Here is a 19551-nt window from a genome sequence, read left to right on the forward strand (position 1 = left end):
TCTAGTTTCTGCTCTGGGCTTCATCGTCTCTATTCAAATGGTGCTGCTGTGGCAGGCTTTTCCTGAAGATGGGACTTTTTACCACTCTCCAGAATTCCATTTCCTCCCCTCCCCTCCACCCCCAAAAATGTTCCCATCTTAAATTCATCTTTTTCTTTCCTTTGATGTACTATTGAAGTCTTAGAGGTCAATTATTCAAACTCCTTTATTTTATGAGTAAACTGAAGTCCAAAACTGTCAAGTGTGATCTAACATCCGTCACACAGGGAATAAATAATGGAACCAGAAGATGAAAATAAATCCTCCAGAGTTTCAGATAAACCTAGGAAAGCTTGTGTCAAATGATGTATGTAGAGTTAAGTGAGCAGAACCAGGAGAACAATCTAAATTATAACATAAATATTGTGAAAAATAAACAATTCTGGAAGAATTAAGAACTTTGATGGATGGGATGATCAACTATAATTACAAATAATTAATTGTAAAGAATGATGGCTACCTCAAGGCATAGGAAATGCACTAATGAATATAAATTATGAGACATCTTTTTAGGGACAGAATAATGTAGGAATTTAGGGGAAGCTGGTGGTGAAGCACATAGAGTGCTGGACCTGAGGTCAGGAAGACTCATCTTCCCGAGTTCAAATCAGGTCTCAGTTACTTAATAGCTGTGAGACCTTAGGCATGTCACTTAACCCTATTTGCCTCAATTTCCTTATCTGAACATTGAGCTAAAAAAGGAAATATTCTAGTATTTTAGCCAAGAAAACCCCAAATGCGTTTGCAAAGAGTAGGACATGACTGAAAAATGAATGAACAAGTTTTTTAAACAAAATAACAACTTGTGTGGAATAGAGAGATAAGGTGAAGAACTTACAGGAATGTGAGTCTTTTATTTTCATTATTACTGTGTTTCCCCTATGACCTTAATAAATATAATATGTGCAGGCCCATATTTACTTGACCCTTGGCCAGGTATAAACATTTTTACTTAACCTGAGCTGATGACAGTTATCAGTATTTGACATTTATTGATATTTAGTCTATTAGCTTGAACACTGTCTGCTTAATTATCTAAAGCCTGAAGGCCTGATTTTCTGTTTCCTAGAAATCAGGTGATTTGGGGGGAAACAGAAACCTTCCATTCCAATCTCTCTGGATAGCACAACCAATTAGATGCCCTCCCCCTTTCTCAATATTCCCTTATTTGTGATGTACTCTCTTTAATAAAAGCTATGTATATTTACTACTTCTTTAGCCCTCTTATTACGAGCTTTCTCTTTCCCTTATTTTGTGGTATAATTGCTCATCCTTGTGGGGATTAATAAACAAACCTTTCTGCTTTCTACTTTGAGTGATCTTTGAGTAGTCATTTTGGGTAAGGGTCTTCTACATCCCCTACAAACTGATCAAATGATTAATAAGATTTTTATTCTATTCTAGTTCATTTGCAGGATAGGGTTGTTTCTTTTTTTAAACTGAGAAATGCATCAAAAATAGGTTTATAAATTTTTTTGTTTATATTTCTTTTTCACAAATATAGTCACTTTTTCTTTCAGCATTAGAATGGGAATTTGAGAGCTTTGCAATAATTGATTTAAGGAACTCAACTCAAAAGAAGATAGGTGAATCTCAGAAGAAATTTTATTGCAATAGAATTAATTTGCTTTGTATTTATCATCATCATTAAAAAAGATAGCAATTTCTTCTTTTAGCTCAAACATCCTTTCAAGTACTTTGGCATGAGAAAACTGGCATACTTCAAAATAATATAGAAGTACCCTATGGTCTGATCCTATATGGTTTCAGAATTTTACAAAGAGCCTTCTTTTTATTAGGCTGTTTTCTATAAAGCTGACTACTTTTATAACAACCTGAAGAACCTCAGTTACTCATATGTAACTAACTCCTCTCTCTCATATTTCTTGACAGAAGTGATTGTTTCAGAAGCATACAAAGTGTATAAATTACAGGATGGGCCAATTTTAACTACTAGATGCTTCGGAGACAGTACTATAATAGAAAAAGCACTGGCAGTTGAGACATAAGGCCAAGTTGAACATTACTATGAGACCACAGTTTCCTGTTATAGGGTGTGTGACTGAACAAGAGTGTGAACTTCACAGATTTATGAAGTAGGTGTAATTTGTGAAGTATTGTAAAGTTCAAATAAGATAATATATGTAAATTAGCACTTTGCAAATATTAAAAATTATAGTATATATAGATAGAGTGATAAATACCTTTTAAGTCTTCTAGCTTTGAAAATGTAATGGAAATGGGTAATCTACATGGGTAGAGGGTTTCTAATGCTACTCTGTGTGTAAGTGAAGCTGGGGAATCTAGTTCATTAGATTATAAACTCCTCGAGGGCAAGATCTGTCTTTCTTTTTCATAACTGTATCCCTATTGCTTAGCACAATGCCTGGCACATTTTTGTTCTAATTGTTGCTCAGTTGGTTTCGGTTGTATCTAACTCTACGTGATCACATTTGGAGTGTTCTTGGCAGAAATGCTTGCCATTGCAGTTGAGTAAACTGAGGCAAACAGGGTTAAGTGACTTACTCAGGTTCACACAGCTGGTGTCTGAGGCCACATTTGAACTCAGATCTGACTCTAAGTCTGGCACTCTGTGACCTGACCTGCCACCTATCTGCACAACTTGCCATATTGGTGTTTAATAAATGTTTATTGACTACTGACTACTTCCAGGAGAGCATGACATGTAAAAGAATTGTCTTGGAGAAGCTATGGAGCATACAAAGAAATTCTGTAATTGATTATAATGTGATAACTAGGCAGTAGATCAGAGCCTCTTTGACTGACTACAGTCGTGATCTTGGAAATGGGGGCTCCTCAGCCATTTGTTCTCTTCATCTTACTTCTTAGTTCTCCTCGATGGATCTCTGATCCAATGACACTATCCTTGCTTTTTTTCCACACAAGATATTCCATCTTTTGACTCAATTTTCACTGGCTGTTCCATATACCTAAAATCTTCTTCCTTCTCACCTCTTCTCCTGGGTGCCTTATAGTCTCTGCTAAAATACTACCTTTACAAGAAGCCTTTCCAGGTCCCCCTTAATGGTGGTATCTTCAAATAATTGGATCATTTGCAATCTTTCCTAAATTTAACCAAATTAAGTATATGGTTGTTTGTATATCATCTATTCCATTTACCATTTTTATCTTTCTTTGAATCCCAAGATTTAGCACAGTGCCTGACATACAGTTAAGTGTTTAATAAATAAATACTTATTGACTTGACTTGAGCTGTTCTCTTGGTGGATCTTTGCTTTTGGTTTGGTTTTCTTGAAGACAATATTCAGTAAGAAACAGTGCAATCAGAGAAGGGGCTCTACTCCTTCTGAGACTATTGTGGACTCATGAATATAGCTCTAGGCTCTCTGCTTGCCTTGGTGTTTTTTCATTTTAGAAGGAGAAATTAGAGGCTCAGACCTTTCAAAAGGTCAGAAGAGCAAGCAAGCTTTCTAGGGATTTGGGTATCTGGGGAATTTATAAGTTAAATCCATTCCAGATTTTGCAGCACAAAAGCTCCAGGGTGGAAGAATGACAGTCAAGATCTAGCCTGTTGGTAACCAAGAGGAAGATCTTCTGGTAATCATTATCCATCTGAATGTGAACTTGGTGAGACTAATGCTATGCAGAAACTTCACAGGGTATATGGAATGTTCTGAGAGAACTAAAACCTCTCCTTCAAGTTTGCCAAATCCTTTCCAGGGCTGCTCATTCACTTTTGGTGTCCACCAAGCTGTAGCATGTTCAGCCGCCACACTGTAGTAAAAACATCTCAGCAAGGTTAGTTAATAAACCAGACTGAGGTAAACTACAGACCTTATTCTCATCAGTTTGTTAAGGGAGTGTCTACCCCAAGCCTGTGAAAACTTTCCCAGGGGTGAATGGGAAATTCATTCCCATAAGAACAATTTGTTCCAACAACCATGAAGGCAGTTGAAACAGCCATTGCAAAGTACTTAGGCATTGAAGATGCCAAGGTCATTCTAGTCCACTGACAATTGTCTTCACTTCTGCATTGCCATTGGACTTTGGTGACTGAAAAGAGAGTGAAGCTGATGACTTTATGTAACTGAATCATTTAAATCCAATTTACACACAAGTCAGTTGATGGGCAGCCCTTTGATTTCCAATTCTTAGCCACCCCCCAAAAAGAGCTGCTATACATTTATTTTATTTTATTTTTTGGTACAAATATATCCTTTTCTTTTTTTTGGATATCTTTGGGTTACAGACCCAACAGTAGTATTGCTGGATCAAAGGATGTGCACAATTTGGTGCAGTTCCAAATTGCTCTCCAGAATGGTTGGATCAGTTCACAACTCTAGCAACAGTGGATTAGTGTTCCAGTTTTCCCATGTCCCCTCCAACATCCAACATTTTCCTTTTTTGTCATATTAGCCAATCTAATAGATGAGGTGATACCTCAAAGTATGTGTTGTTTTAAACTAATAGTGTTTAAATTTCTTGAGGACTAGCACTGTTTTATCTTTGCTACAACTGAAATTAGAGGTTATTTTTATGGTTTTTTTTTCTTTTTTTAAATTTACTTCATTTCATTTCTATTTAAGGAAATAGACAACATTTAACAAATACATCCACTTCTCAAAGTAAGGCCAGGTTCACAAATGTTCCTTCTTCCAGGCCTCTTTCCACCTCGGTCCTGTCCAGCTCCAGACCGATGAACAAGGCCCAGGAGGAAAACCGGGGTCGGGATGAGAGACTACAGCTCCCGTTCTCAATCAAAAGACTTCACTTCCCGGGATCCTTACCCCACTACCTCCTCACCGACCTCAACCTAGAACAGAACCCGAACGCCGCGGACCTAGTTTCCCTTGCATGTGTGGGGAACTTTAAAACTGAAGGATCCTAAGAGGAGCGGGTCCCCGCATCGGGCCAGAGAGGGGTAGAAAGGGGTCTCCAGTTTCAAACCACGTGCACGTCACAGATAGGCGGGGACGCCGGGACGCGCGAAGTCACCTGGGAACGCTGGCTCCGGGATTTGGGTGTCGGATTTCGAGGCTGGAAGACGTCCTCCTTCGTTCGCGCGCTCTCACGCACGTACACACGCGAACCACGTTCTCTTAGTTCTCCTCCCTCTCCCTCCCTCCTTGAGCGAGTTCCGGCACGCTCCGTCCACCTTGAGGCGGAAGTTATGAAAGCTTACGTAACTTCCTGTTGGGGCGGAGAACGTTGATTTATCATGGTCTCTCTGGCAACCAGGTAGGGGGGTTCCACAAGAAAGAATCGTTCCGACTTTGGAGGGAAGGAAGGAAGGAAGAAAAGAAAGGGCCGGGGAGGAGGAACTTATTACGCCGAGTCGGTGGGGCGGCTGATAGGGATGGATTTTGAATGAATTCGTTGACTTAGAGGAGAGACCAATGTAGACAGAGTGCTTGTGATCCATAGATGGAGTGGATCTGGGCTGTCACTTTTTTAATGGCCTCAGTTTCTTCGTCTGTCTTGGAGTGGTTGGATTAATTGGTCTCTAAGGCCTTTTCCTGCTCTTCATCCCAGAGTCCTGCGTGCGCCGCTGGATGTGTGATTCTGTACGGGATTTGTATGGGACACCACATCAGGACTTGCGGGACCGCGCGCAGCCAATCTATCTCCAAGTCTTTATTAAACACTTACTGTGGATCGGGCAAAGAGCGAAGGGGAGAGGGAGGAGAGAAGTCAGGGAGTCAGATGCCAAAGGGAGACAAATTTCTGCCCTCACGGAACTTATAGAAGACTCAACCAACTCTGCATTTTGTTTCTGTCTAACCCAGCTAAGAAAGGAATGGGGAGGGGAGGAAAGTAATAGGTGTCTTCGGGCTGACTTAGTTTTCAAAGCTATCCAGCAGTGACTTTCTCCTTTGTAAAATTAGGATGTTGGAATAGACGATCATTCAGTGCCGGACTATTTCATACCTTGATTCTGTTACTTAATACTTTTGGGTTTTAATTTCTTCATTTGTGAAACCGAAGAAGTAAGAAATGCATACTCTTGTAACCTTTCGTGCATTAATGCCAGCATTTGTTGTGGAGATGAGTGTAATTGCAGCATGATTTGCGACTAGAAATGTGCCTTTGTAAAGAATATTGACATTTTCTTATTTTCAGTTGCATGGCCAAAATCATGCAGATTTTTAAGTATATCACCCCTTCTCGTGGCATTTTGGATTACTTTAATTTGATGAATGACTATCCAGATCTCTTGAGACCACATTCAAAGTTTTAAAAGGAATACGTTTTCTTCGACTTTATAGTAAGGGTTTCATTTTTGTAATTGATTATAGCCACTTTTAGTTTATGCACTGCAAACAACATTTATAAATAATATTCTATATAATCGACTTAGTCCACTTGAGGCTTGTCAGTTTTGTGGATCCACCTTGATGACCCACTTGTCAATATAGCATTTGTATAGTCAATAAGCATTTGTTAAATTCTTATTGTCAGGCACATAGCAAATGCTAAATGGTTGGCATAAAGTCAGAGAAGACATTCACCTATTTTCAAGCCATAGTTGACCCTCTGCTGGTTACAGGGCAGGGTTAGCATGGGATATAAGAATAAATGGTGAAGTAAGGTGAGTTCACAAAGGAAAAAACTAAAACCCAAAAGAGTTGCTCAAAACATTTAATAGCTGTGTGACCCTGGGCAAGTCACTTAACCCCAATTATCTTGAGTGTCCGTCCCCCTCCTCCCTTCCCCCCCCCAAAAAAAAAAAGGAATTTAATGATGTTCAGACTATATCTGTGCCTGTCAATTTGACCTTTTAAGGCCTGATATTTATAGTCTTGATATAGTGGAAAAATTGTTGAAACTGATATTAGAAAACCTAGATTACTATGGCCAGGTCTGACATTTACTTGCTTTGTGACATTTGAGTAAATTGCTTAAGGAGATGCCTGCGACAACTATAGTGTTAGAATGGAGTAGTGCTGAGACAGGAGTGGGGCCTTCTATGGCTGAAGGAAGTCATGGGTGTAGGCCGAATTGGGCTGATTTTCCGGTTGCGGCTATGATGAGTCCTAGGAGTGCTAGAGTGTCGACGTTTGTTATGAAGATGTGTTGGATATCTCAGGATTTGTTAATTATTAGTCATGCTATAGCGAGCATAAAACCAATTATATTAACCAATATAGCGAGCGATATCACCAATTTGGTTATAGAGGGCGGCTTGTAGGGCGGCAGTGTTTGCTTCAGGTCGGCCGAACTATCGGCCGAACTACCACCCGATGAACATAAATGATATGATTCCTACGCCCTCACCCGATGAAAAGTTGGAATAGGTTGTTTGCGCAAACAAGGATAATTATAGTGAATAGAAAGATGGTTAGGTATTTTAAAAAACGTGTGTGTTAGGGTCTGTGTGTATGTACCATATTGAGAACTCTAGGATGGATCATGTGACGTATAGAGCAATAGGAATGAAGATAATGGAAAAGTAGTCTAGTTTGAAGCTTATTGTTAGGTTAAATGTATTGATTGGGAATCATTGTCAGTATGTGATTGTGGCTTCTTGTCCTGAGTAGATGAATAGGGTTAAAGGGAGGAGGCTGGTAAAGAAAGCTAATTTAACTGTGTTCTTGCATAGTAATGGGAAGTTGTTGGTTTTATATGGGAGGATTATGTTGTAGATTAGAGGAAAGGTGAGCATAATAATGGATAGTAGGAGTGAAGTATTTAATAAATAGTTAATTACTTTTATTTGGAATTGCACCAAAATTTTTGGTTCCTATGACCAATGGATGACTATTATCCTTTAAAAGTGAGAAAGCCATGGGGTTTAAGCATGGAATCAAGAGTTAGCAGTTCTTGTAACTTTCTCGGGCATATAAGGAGATTTATCCTAAATTTAGATTCACAATCTAATGTTTTTGTTAAACTATATTTGCAGTATGTTGGGCCAAGAATGAATTTGGGGCTGATAGAGATAATTAGTAGGGGTAAGAGGTGCAGCACTATTAGCATGTGTTCTTGGGTAAAGGTTGGTTTGATGGGGTATATGTGGTGGGTAAATTTGAGAAGTAATTAGTATATGGAGTGAATAGAGGGCAGTAATTACTGTGTTGATACCTAAGAGGATGAGTGAGAAGTGGGATCAGGAGAATGAGGTTATAATAACTATTAGTTCTCCTAAAAGGTTAATGGAAGGAGGTTGTGCTAGGTTAGCAAGGCTTGCTAGTAATCATCCACATGAGTGGAAGGATTATTTGGAGGCCTCGAGTTAGAATTAAGATTCGACTGTGGATGCGTTCGTAGTTAGTGTTGGCTACACAGAATAGTATTGAAGAGGTAAGTCCATGGGTGATTATTATACGGTTGCTCCTATAAAGCCGATAGGGGCTTGTATCGAGGGCAGCGATACTAAGCCTATGTGACTGACTGATGATGAGTGATTTAAGGTCTGTTTATCGTAAGCAAATGAAGCTTGTTATAATTATGCCTCAGAGGGATAGAATTATGAACGGGTAGCATAGGGTTATGGTTACTGGTTCAGTAAAGGCTGTGGTTCGTATGATGCCACATCCCCCTAGTTTTAGTAGAATGGCGGCTAAAACCATGGAACCCGCAATGGGGGCCTCCACGTGTGCCTTTGGCAATCAGAGGTGGAGGCTGTATAGTGGTATTTTTACTATAAATGCTGTTATGCAGGTGTATCAGAGTAGAGAAGTTGACATAGAGGGGTCTCTCTTGAGCTCAGTGTCCTTATAGTGGAATAATATATCTCTTACTCTACCTACATCAAATGATTCCTATGAAGAAAAACTGAATTAATGTGCATGAAAATGCTTTTTAAACTGTAAAGTGCTATGTAATTATAAAGATAACTGTCATATACCATACTGTTTGATTATGTACTAAAATTATTTTACTGGATGACAAAATGAGAACATTTTTTACTAATTGTTATTTTTTCAGATAAAATGATCTGTCAGGTAATCTGTGTACTCTAATGGCAAAATTTTTTAAAATTTGAATATATTATGTAACAATTTTACAAATTAGAATTGAGATTACATGTCAGACTGAATTTAGTCTAGAAATTTCTTGCTACCTATCAAGTTAAAAAATTTAATAAATTATTTTTGATTCTAGCAGTATTCTTCCTGCCATTTACCTAAACCCTCAAACTTAAGTCCTAAAATTTGACCAGTAGACTACTTAGTGAAGGGACAAGGCAGCTGAATTGATTTAAACATTACTTAACAGTAGAGTTTGAAGTTCAGGTCATTTTTATTATTATTATTAGTCAAGTACTAAGCACAGAGCCAATAGCTTTGTTTAAATATGGGTTCTTGATAATAGTGAATTAAACATTTCCAAGATTTACATAAAATTAAAAGAAAAAAACTTATGCTAGAAATTGTTATGAAACATGTTATTTCAAAATTGTAAATTAAATTAGCATTATCTAGTTCTGCTAAATAGTCTTGCTAATGTGAATCAAGGAAATTGTGTTAAGATCCTGTTAAGCAATCATACATGTTTCATTACTAAATATTATATAGCAGACAGGGTTTTGGCCTCTATTTGGAATTTAGCAATTAATATTAAATTTAGAAATATATTCATCCCCTAAACCTTTTGAGGACTATTTAAAAAGCTTTTTAACAAGACAATTCTAATCAGTACATTTTAGAGACCAGCTTTCCCTTTTTGTCACAATAGCTATATAGACAAATTAGTTGAAAATTGCTTTCATCCATACTGTTTTTCCAAATTTTTTTATGTAGTCATGCTATTCATGTTCTATTAATTATTTGCTTAACATAAAGATACAGTATGATCAGAAAGAGTCAATGATCATATCAAAAAATAGCAATACACATATTATATATGTGTTTATAGAAATAAATATGCATCTCTCTGTATGCATATATGGCAATGATGAGGTAAAATAGGCACTAGGAGTAGTAAATAGAAATAGATTTCGATGATATGGCTGATGTCCTGTGGTACCAGATAATATACTTTAGAGAAGCATTTAATATTGGGGTTTGCTTATATGAAGAATTCACAATGACCATTTTCTTTGACAAAAGATAGGTTTATTTAGAAGAATAAGTATCAGACAAAATGAAAAGATACAATAGACACCAGGAATGGTAAATGTGAAATAGAGTTGGGAGAGTATAGAAAACAGTTTTATGCAAAGGGCAAGTTCCTTAGTAGAATTTGCCATTTACCAGGAGAAAGGAAGCGCTCTATGAGGTTGGAGCATGCCCTTAGCTGGCAGGCTAAATCCTAAAAGGAACCCTAAGAATTAGTTGGTTATAAGAAGTGGGGTCAGGAGGGGAAAGAACACCATAAGACATGGGTGGGGTTAGGAGAGACACTATGTGGCATGGGGGAGGGAGTAGTGTGTTCTGGTAGACTGGCCCAGGGAGGTTCAGTGTCAATGACATGAGTCATAAGCTGATTTATGGGGGCAATTTAGCCTCTGGGACTTGACATAACTTAGATTTCTGACCTCCACAGAGGTATCAGAACCTACTTCCTTCTTGCCCCAGGGAACAATTTTATCTATATTTCAGTTTCTCTTTGCCCACCACACCATTCAGGACCTCATCAGGGAGCAATAAATTATAAAAAGATTATTATATAAAAAGAGCATAATAGAGATTCCATTCATGATATGGAACAACCAAGACAAGACATCATCACAGATTGCAAAATTTTGCTGTTATATGAATTAGCAAGGGGAAAGATAAATTTCCTAACGAAACTCAAAATTAAATAGGAAGAAACCAGTAGAGGGAAGATCACCTTCACCTTGTAAAAAAATTAGCAAGGGAAAGGGTACTAATTATTTCCATGAATAGCTTCCCAGGCTCAAGCAGAGTCATAAATGCATGAGTAGTTTGCATTTCAGGGTTCACAACTTTTAAAATCTTAAGAGAGAGGAGGTAGGATCTATGTAGTAAAGGGAGGAACTAGGGAGGACTTTGGCAGCTTAGAAGAAGGGATCAGGGAATATCCATGTAGACTCCACCTATCTAAAGACTTAACTAAAGATAATATTAAGATCTCAAAGGTTGCTTAAAAATGATAATAAGGCAGTCTGGGTAGAGGATGGCTGCTTTAAACTAGCAATGTATAAGTAAATGTGAATTTGAACAGCTAAAGGATGAACATGATTATCTCAGAATAATTCTTTTGATTTAACTGCTTGGTGTTTATGATTTTTGCCATATTTTCAAATAAATGACTATGGCTTTATACTCCTCAGCATTCTATAATATGTAAAAAAGGCATCTGGAAATAGTAAAGGGAGGGTAATTTGTTTCAGTTTATTCTTATTCTGTTGGTCATTGACTGTTTACAGAGAAGCAGTTATTTTCTTCAATAGCAAAAATTAAGATAACATAGTGGCCCAGAACAGGGCTTCTTAAATTTTTTTCAGTCATAATCCCTTTTCACGCGAGAAATTTTTAGACAATCCCATCTTTCAAGTATTTCTGGCAGCATTTGTGCACACACAGTACAAAGTGCTCCTGTCATATGTTCAGAACGAAGGCTGCAATGAAGTCGTGGTATTGAGGTGTGGGAATAGGGGGAATAGATGATCTCTGCTGGTGCAATGCAAAAGAATTTGCAAACCCCAAAATCTGTGGCAAAAAAAGGATTTTTCTCGTTTACTGAGAAGGAGGCTTTCTTAGATGGCAAAATTCCTAATTGGGAATTTTGGCAAAGGTGTGGAACAGACCCCTGGTTATATGGGCAAATGTTGACCTGGGGCTGGGAGCTAGCTGTCTGGGCTAATCAATAAAGGACTGTCAGACAGAGACTTCAATTGAATAAAATCACTTAACTGGGAGTTCTGAGGCTTTTCCCAGAGTCTGGGAGCCCTTGAAGGGGTTCGGGGCTACCCCCAAAAGATCGCAGTTTCAGTGGAGGGTGACTTTTTGATGAGGTTTAGATTTAGGGAACCAAAATGAAATTAAGGTTTCTGGTAGTCAGGGAGTTAAATGATAAAGTCTAGAGGCAGACTTGGGGTTCAGGGAACCAAATGGAAAGGTTTGGCTTCCCTGCACTTCCTTGGGATTTGGCGCATGGGTAGGGAGTTTTGAGGACTTTCTTCTGGTGGAGCAGAGGTTCTCTGTAAAGGAATTTACAAACCCAAAAACCTAGATTGATAAAAGGGTTTATTACGGGGATTGGAAATAAGGTTAGAAGTCCTGACAGAGAGGCATAGGGAAATAGGTAGAATAAAGAGAGGATAACACTGGAAAAGAATATTCCAATAGGCAGATCTATGGAAAATGGAGTTTTGCACTGAGAATGGAGTTCTCAATGGACAAAGTCCTGGTAGCTGAGTAAGCCACCGAGGTCCATCTGCAAAGACCCTAATTGATATAAACTCATTATATTGGTTGTCTTGATGGAGGTTGGGAAACCCGAGCAGATCAGAACCGGTGGAGGTTGGAAAAGCCCAAGTTGGCTCAGATCGAATGGGGGCTGGGACAAGTCAGGATCTCCTACTGGAATTCAAAGGAATGCTTTTGACCAGGATTTGTGAATCAAAGACCCTGGCGTCCTGGACTGATATGCCTCAGCCAGGGTGGGACTGGGAATAATCTAAAAGGAATCACAAATCAATAGGAAATACATTTTTTTAAAGGGACCACAACCTGCTTCAATTTGACCAAGATCTCCAATTGAATGAAGCCACTTAACTTGGGAAGGGCTTGTTTGGGAAGGTATGCTTTTCCCAGGAGAGAGCCTGAGACCCCAAATCTCCCTTTTACAGATTAAATGGGACACAGTTTCAGGGTTCATCCCCATCAATGGGATGCAATAGGACCAAATACTACCAGGAAAAAAACTTGGATTCATTACATGTTTGATTTTGAATTAATTTTTGGTCATTGCATTTAGACCCTTTTATTTTTGCCAAATTTTTTGGCATTCCCCCCACATTCGATCACACCACCTTATATGGGGTCACAACCCACAGTTTAAGAAGCTTTGGTTAAAACTATTTCCAATATATTTTAATGTTCCTTGAAACTTTTGTCCTAGTATACTTTTTTTTTAAAACAAATGTAGTTTTTGTAAGGGCGTATTCTACCACCAAATAGACGATAACTTTTAAATTTTAGTTTTCCTTTGGTTGTGTAAGGCTTTCTAGATTTCTAAAGACTAGATAACTTGTGAGATCCTTTCTAATTATAAATCTTGATATAGTTTTTAAGGGATGAGAAACCATTTTTACCATAGTAATCAAGAAATGCTTCTTAAAAGAGGAAGGAACTGAATTAGGGCTTAAAAGATATTCAAGGAGACCTAGAATTGGGGGGTATCTCAACAGAGATTGCTTTATCACTTTTAAAAAGAATTTTAAGTTTGAGGTTTCCCTTTCTTTAAAGAGGCATTAGTAGAATCTGTCACCCCATTATTTGTCATTTTGCTAATTGGTCATTTTTCATGAGGTCTAAAACTCCTAAGTGGTTTGGTTACCCAATGCTTACCATAGCCCTACTGCTGCAGCCTAAAATTGACTATCTTCCTCAGGATCCTTTGGAAGTCAGGAAAATAAGGTGTCTTAGAACATGAAAACAATCAGTATCCTAAGGAAAAGAAGGGTGCAGACCAAGCCCCCTTCTACATAGGAGACTTTTGTTCCTAGAGCCACAGTGATAATTTTGTTATTTAGTGACCGAGAAGCCTTTCTATTGTCATCTTAACAAAAAGTGAGGTCTTCATAGTACCAGTGACCCAAGTTGCCTCTAATATGGCTTATCCATACCTAAATAGAATACAAGCCTAGTTTTTTGAAACTAGTGCAAGAGACCTGTCACTGTGAAAGGCCTGGTAGATTTCCTGCTGCCTTGATCCTTGTTGACCATCAGGAATAATAGATTCATGATGACAAAGAATTGTACTGGGATGCAACAATTCATAACTAGGATATTATAAAAGGAGGGACTGGGGTTTCCTGTGAAGCAGAAAACCTTGTACCATGAGCAGACATCTTTAGTGTTAGTAAGTGGAGGCAGAATGGTATGTGAGGAGACAGCACTGGTTTTGGTCCTGTGTCTTCTGTCTACCTTTGTAAACCACCTATTTAGGTTGTTTTACCTCTGGAGGGGTTTCCTTGTTGGTAAATTGAGGGAGTTGGACTAGTTTCTCTATGATCATAAATAGCATTTATGAAAATCCATTTGATTTAGCTTCCTCTAGCCTCTAAAATTCTTTGATATATTTTCTTAGCAATCCATAATTACTGTAGAATATTAGAGCTAGGGGGTACTTGATCACCAATTCCAATTACTTTTACAAATAAGGATAATGAGACTTTATGAGATTAAAAAGTAATTTGCCAGCATTTAACTAATGTTAGAATGAGAGAACTGATTTTTTCACAACTCCGGAGTCCATTATACCAACCTGCCTCTGTAGATGTCATGCAGAAATTGTTTAACTCTGAAGTCGAACAACTTGTTCCCATATAAATTTAAATTGATATGAGATCCAATGCTCTCTGCTGGAGTTGGGGGAATAGGCATAGTTACATTTGGATGAATATAATGATAAAATACCATAGGACCAATTTTTTGTTAAATGAAGAATGTTCAATAGGAAGAGATTTTATATTAATATTAACTGTATTTTGACTTGAAATTCTGGGATGACTTGAATATCCTTTTTAAAATAAAATCACTTTGTCCTCTTGGCATTTTCTGTTGCACATAATGGATACAGCTTTGCTAATGACCAAAAATATGTGGGCATAGAAATCAATCCAAATAAGCAATCATACTAAAAAAAAGGAGGAAAGGAGAAAACATCTCAAATCTTGAGTTCCCTAATTTAAGTTCAACTTGTTCACTGATAGACTCATTAAAATCCTTGTGAGATGGAAGATAATTCTGGTCATATATTTCTGGTTGACTTTCTAGTTATAAGTGTGGGTCAAAACAGTCCATGTTGTATACTTATATCATAATAACTAGGATGAATGCATTTGGAAAGAGCAATATTTGAAACAGAGTGAGTAGTCTGGGAGATCAGTGGAGATATATCTATCTCCACTGTGAAGTAGGGTGAAGGGCAGAATATCATATGTTTGTTCATACAGATCCTGAATTTACTAAGCATTTTTTTTAAACAAGTTTTTGAAGACTTATAAATAGAAGTGATAAACCCCAGCAATAAAGTGAAACTGTCTTCTAAAACCTAATGCCAAAAAGTTCCTTAAGCTCTATTTTCACAAGACACACTGTAAATGAAAGTGATATGGTCCATGTTGAGGTTATTTTTAGTTGTAATTATAGAAGTTGGAAATGGAAAAGCCCTATCAAGTTCTTCTTTTCTCTCCCCTCTGTCTTCATTACTCTGAAGGTTCATTCTTTGATTTGTTTATTTGTTTTTAGTGATTTTTATTCTGATAGGAAGTAATCATCAGTCATGTCTCTAAATTTTTCAAGAAGCTTCAAGAACTTTTTTCCAAAACAAAATTATCATATTTCATAGTGATGTTTTTGAGAGGCAGAAGTGGATCACTGCATTAGATGTCATCACATGTAGATCTGGTTTCCAATTCCATCAATTATTACCCCTGTGTGATTTTGGGCAAATCACGCAATACTTCCATTTCATCATCTGTAAAATGAGAATGATATTATCCTATACTTCTTGTTTTTCCAGATGAATCCCCCTCGCCCCCTGAGGCAATTGGGATTAAGTGACTTGCCCAGGGTCACACAGCCAGGAAATGTTAAGTGTCTGAAGTCAAATTTGAACTCAGGTCCTCCTGACTTAAGGGCTGGTACTCTATCGTGCCACTAGTCTTGATTTTCAAAACATAAGCATAGTTTTTAACATTCACCCTTTAAAAATTCTGTGTCCAAAATTTTTTTTCTCCCTCCTTTCCCCTTCTTCCCCTAGATGGCAAGTAATCCAATGTGTGTTAAACATGTATAATTATTCTATACATATTTCCACAATTATCTTGCCGTACAAGAAAAATCAGATCAAAAAGGGAAAAAATGAGAAAGAAAACAAAATGCAAACAAATAACATTGTGTTGTGATCCACACTCAGTCCCCACAGTCCTCTCTTTGGTTGCAGATGACTTTATCAATAAGACCATTGGAATTGGTTTGAATTATCTCCTTGATTGAAGAGAGCCATGTCCATCAGAATTGATCATTGTATAATCATCTTCTTGTGTGTCTAATCTCCTAGTTCTACTCACCTCACTTAGTGTCAGTTCATGTAAATCTCTCCACACATCTCTGAAATCATCTTGCTGTTTCAGAACAATATTCCATAAAATAAAGACAGAATTTTCTTAATTTGCACTTCTCTGATCAATAGTTATTTAAAGCATTTTTTCATATGACTAGAAATGTTCTTATTTTCTTCATCTGAAAATTGTCTCTTAATATACTTTGACCATTTATCAATTGGAGAATGGCCTGTATTCTTATAAATTTGAGTCAGTTATAAGATTTTAGAAATGAAGTCTTTATTAGAACCCTTAATATAAATTACCCCCCCCCCCCAATTTACTGCTTCTAATCTTGTCTGCATTGGTTTTATTTGTACAAAACCTTTTTAATATAATCAAAATTATCCATTTTGCATTCCATAATTTACTTTAGCTCTTCTTGGCCACAAATTCCTCCTTCATAAATCTGAAAGGTAGACTATCCCTTGTTTTTATAATTTGCTTGTAGTATCACTGTCTAAAATATGAATCCATTTTGACCTTATCTTGATATAAGGTGATAGGTGTGGGTCAATGACTAGTTTCTGCCATACTAATTTCTAATTTTACCAACAATTTTTGTCAAATAATGAGTTCCTATCCCAAAAGCTAGATTCTTTGGATTTATCAAACACTAGATTACTATAATCATTGAATATTAGGTCTTGTGAACTTAATCTATTCCACTGATCAACTACTCTGTTTCTTACTTTGTACCAAATGATTTTGATGACTGTTGCTTTATAATACAGTTTTAGGTCTGGTACAGGTAGGCTACCCTCATTTGCATTTTGTTTCATTAATTCCCTTGAAATTCTTGACCTTTTGTTCTTCCAGATGAATTTTGTTATTCTAGCTTTGTAAAGTAATTTCTTAGCAGTTTGATTGGTACAGCACTAAATAAATAGATTAATTTAGGTGGCATTGTCATTTTTATTAACTCAGCCTACCCATAAAGCTCTTGATATTCTTCCAACTGTTTAGAACTAATTTTATTTGTGTGGAAAGTGTTTTGCAATTGTGTTCATGTAGTTACTGGCTTTGTCTTGGCAGGTAAACCCCCAAATAATTTATATTATATACAGTTATTTTAAGTAGAATCTGTATCTCTTGTGCTGGATTTTGTTGGTAACATAGAAATCTGATGATTTGTGTGTATTTATTTTGTGAGGCTGCAGCTTTGCTAAAGGTTTCTAGTAGTTTTTATAGGATTCTTTAATTTCATATCATCTCCAAAGAGTGATAATATTGTTTCCTCGTTAACCTACTCTAATTTCTTTTTCTTATTGTTAATGCTAATATTTCTAATACAGTATTTAATAGTAATGATGATAGTGGGCAACCTTGTTTCACCCCTGGTCTTATTGGGAATGCTTCTCGTTTATCCCCATTATATATGGTATTGCTGATGGTTTTATATAGATGCTACTGATTATTTTAAGGAAAATTCTTATTTATTCCTGTGTTCAGGGGACACATATCCAATGTTATAATAGGAATGGATATTGGATTTTGTCAAATGCTTTTTCTGTATCTATAGATATGATTATCCTATCCTCATAAGAATTGTGAAGGTCAAAGAAATAATATGAGAACACTTTGAAAGAGGAAGGGTAAAGGAAACAAACTTTATTAAGTATTAACTATGTGCCAGATACTGTGCTAAACATTGGGCTACAAATACTAGCACAAAGACAGTTCCTGGCCTTTAGGAGCTTACATTTAAAGAGAAATGACAGCTGGTATAGAAGGAAGCTAGAAAGAACGGTGGAGAAATAGGTATCTACAGGGACATGATTTTGAAGTCTGCACATTAGGAGCAGAGCCATGAAGGGAACAAAAGGCACATCCTAGACCTCTCTACAAAATGGAAAAATAGTAGATAGGCATTATTGTGATTTCAATTCTAAAAATACTTTGTTATTTAGTGTCTTGTATCAACTAAATAATAGTAAAAGATATGTTTTAAAATACTTTATTTTTTCCAATTACATGTAAAGATAGTTTTTAACATTCACTTTTTATAATATTATGAATTCCCTATTTTCTCCCCTTCCCAAGATGGTAAGCAATCTGACCAAGGTTATACATGTACAGTCATATTAAGCATATTTCCACATTAGCTATGTTGTAAAAGAAGAATCAAAATAAAAGAGAGAAACCACAAGAAAGTGGAAAAAAAAGAAAAGTGAAAACATTACGTTTTGATCTGTATTCAAACTCCATACTTCTTTCTCTGAATGTGGATAGCATATTCTATCAAGGAACTTTTGGAATTGTGTTTTTTCTTGTTTTTCTTTTTATATACTCTCTTCTCTCTCTCTCTCTCTCTCTCTCTCTCTTTATATATATATATATATACATATATATATTTATATATATATACACACACATACACACACACACATATATATCTGTAGATATCTACATATTGTATGTATCTGTGTATACACACACACACACATATATGTTCAATTTCTATCTATTTCTATCTATTGATATTAGTCTAAAGTGAATTGTGGGAGACAAACCATGTCAACTGGGCACTGAAAGGATTATAGGTTTTGCTAAACTTTTCCCCCATGATTAAAGAATTGTCTTATGATTTAAATGACATTGTCTATGAATATCAGATCTACTGTTTAAAAAAACAAATTAGAAAAGAAAATTGATTTTAATAACCATGGCTCTATGTGTTTAAATTTTATTTATTTCAAATTTACACATAAGAAACATTTCCATATGTGTAGCAGAACACAATATGAGGATTTTCTATGAAACTGAGTGTCTATTTCATGCTGCTAATAAATTCCATGTATTACTTTCAAAACTCTGTCTTTGTGCTTTATTTTTTCTATTTTCTTCTCTCTACCTTTTAGTATTTCAAATTATCTCTGGATTTGCCCTCATAATTTGTGAAATGTTATATGACATGACAGTGTCCCCCAGAATTTGGCTTTCTCCAAGTTGAGGCTTCTAATTAAGTGTTGCCAAGTTTGCCCCAGATCTAGGCTGGAATCACAAAGTGTGTGATTTCAGGCAATTTGTGGGGAGGTAGGAAAAGGGAAGCAAATGGTTCTGAATGTTCTGAGTTACATATTTTAGTTTAAAAGCACATAGTCTTATGTTTCAAGGGACTAGAATTTGGGCTTAAAAAAAAAATCAAACCAGAATTATTTCCATTACTATGACCAGTAGGCCCCATGGAGTTGAGTTGATAAGAGTCAGAAAGACATGAGTTCAAGTTCTGCCTCAGCCTTAGACTACATCCCAATAAATATTCCTTTGAGCAGTAACTTTTAAGA

The 19551-nt window shown here is 36.6% G+C and overlaps 1 protein-coding gene across 1 annotated transcript in view; it reads left to right on the forward strand.

Annotated features, from left to right (window-relative positions):
* The first annotated feature begins 5179 nt into the window (after positions 1 to 5179).
* Positions 5180 to 19551, forward strand: part of DHRS7B (dehydrogenase/reductase 7B) — a 68940-nt gene continuing 54568 nt past the window's right edge. Inside the window, exon 1 of the mRNA XM_051999515.1 lies at positions 5180 to 5259. Within this exon, the coding sequence (XP_051855475.1) occupies positions 5240 to 5259 (20 nt within the window). The 5' untranslated portion in view covers positions 5180 to 5239. The remainder of the gene's footprint in view (positions 5260 to 19551) is intronic.

This window comes from Antechinus flavipes, chromosome 1 (genome assembly GCF_016432865.1).
Source record: "Antechinus flavipes isolate AdamAnt ecotype Samford, QLD, Australia chromosome 1, AdamAnt_v2, whole genome shotgun sequence".
NCBI classification, from domain to species: Eukaryota; Metazoa; Chordata; class Mammalia; order Dasyuromorphia; family Dasyuridae; genus Antechinus; species Antechinus flavipes.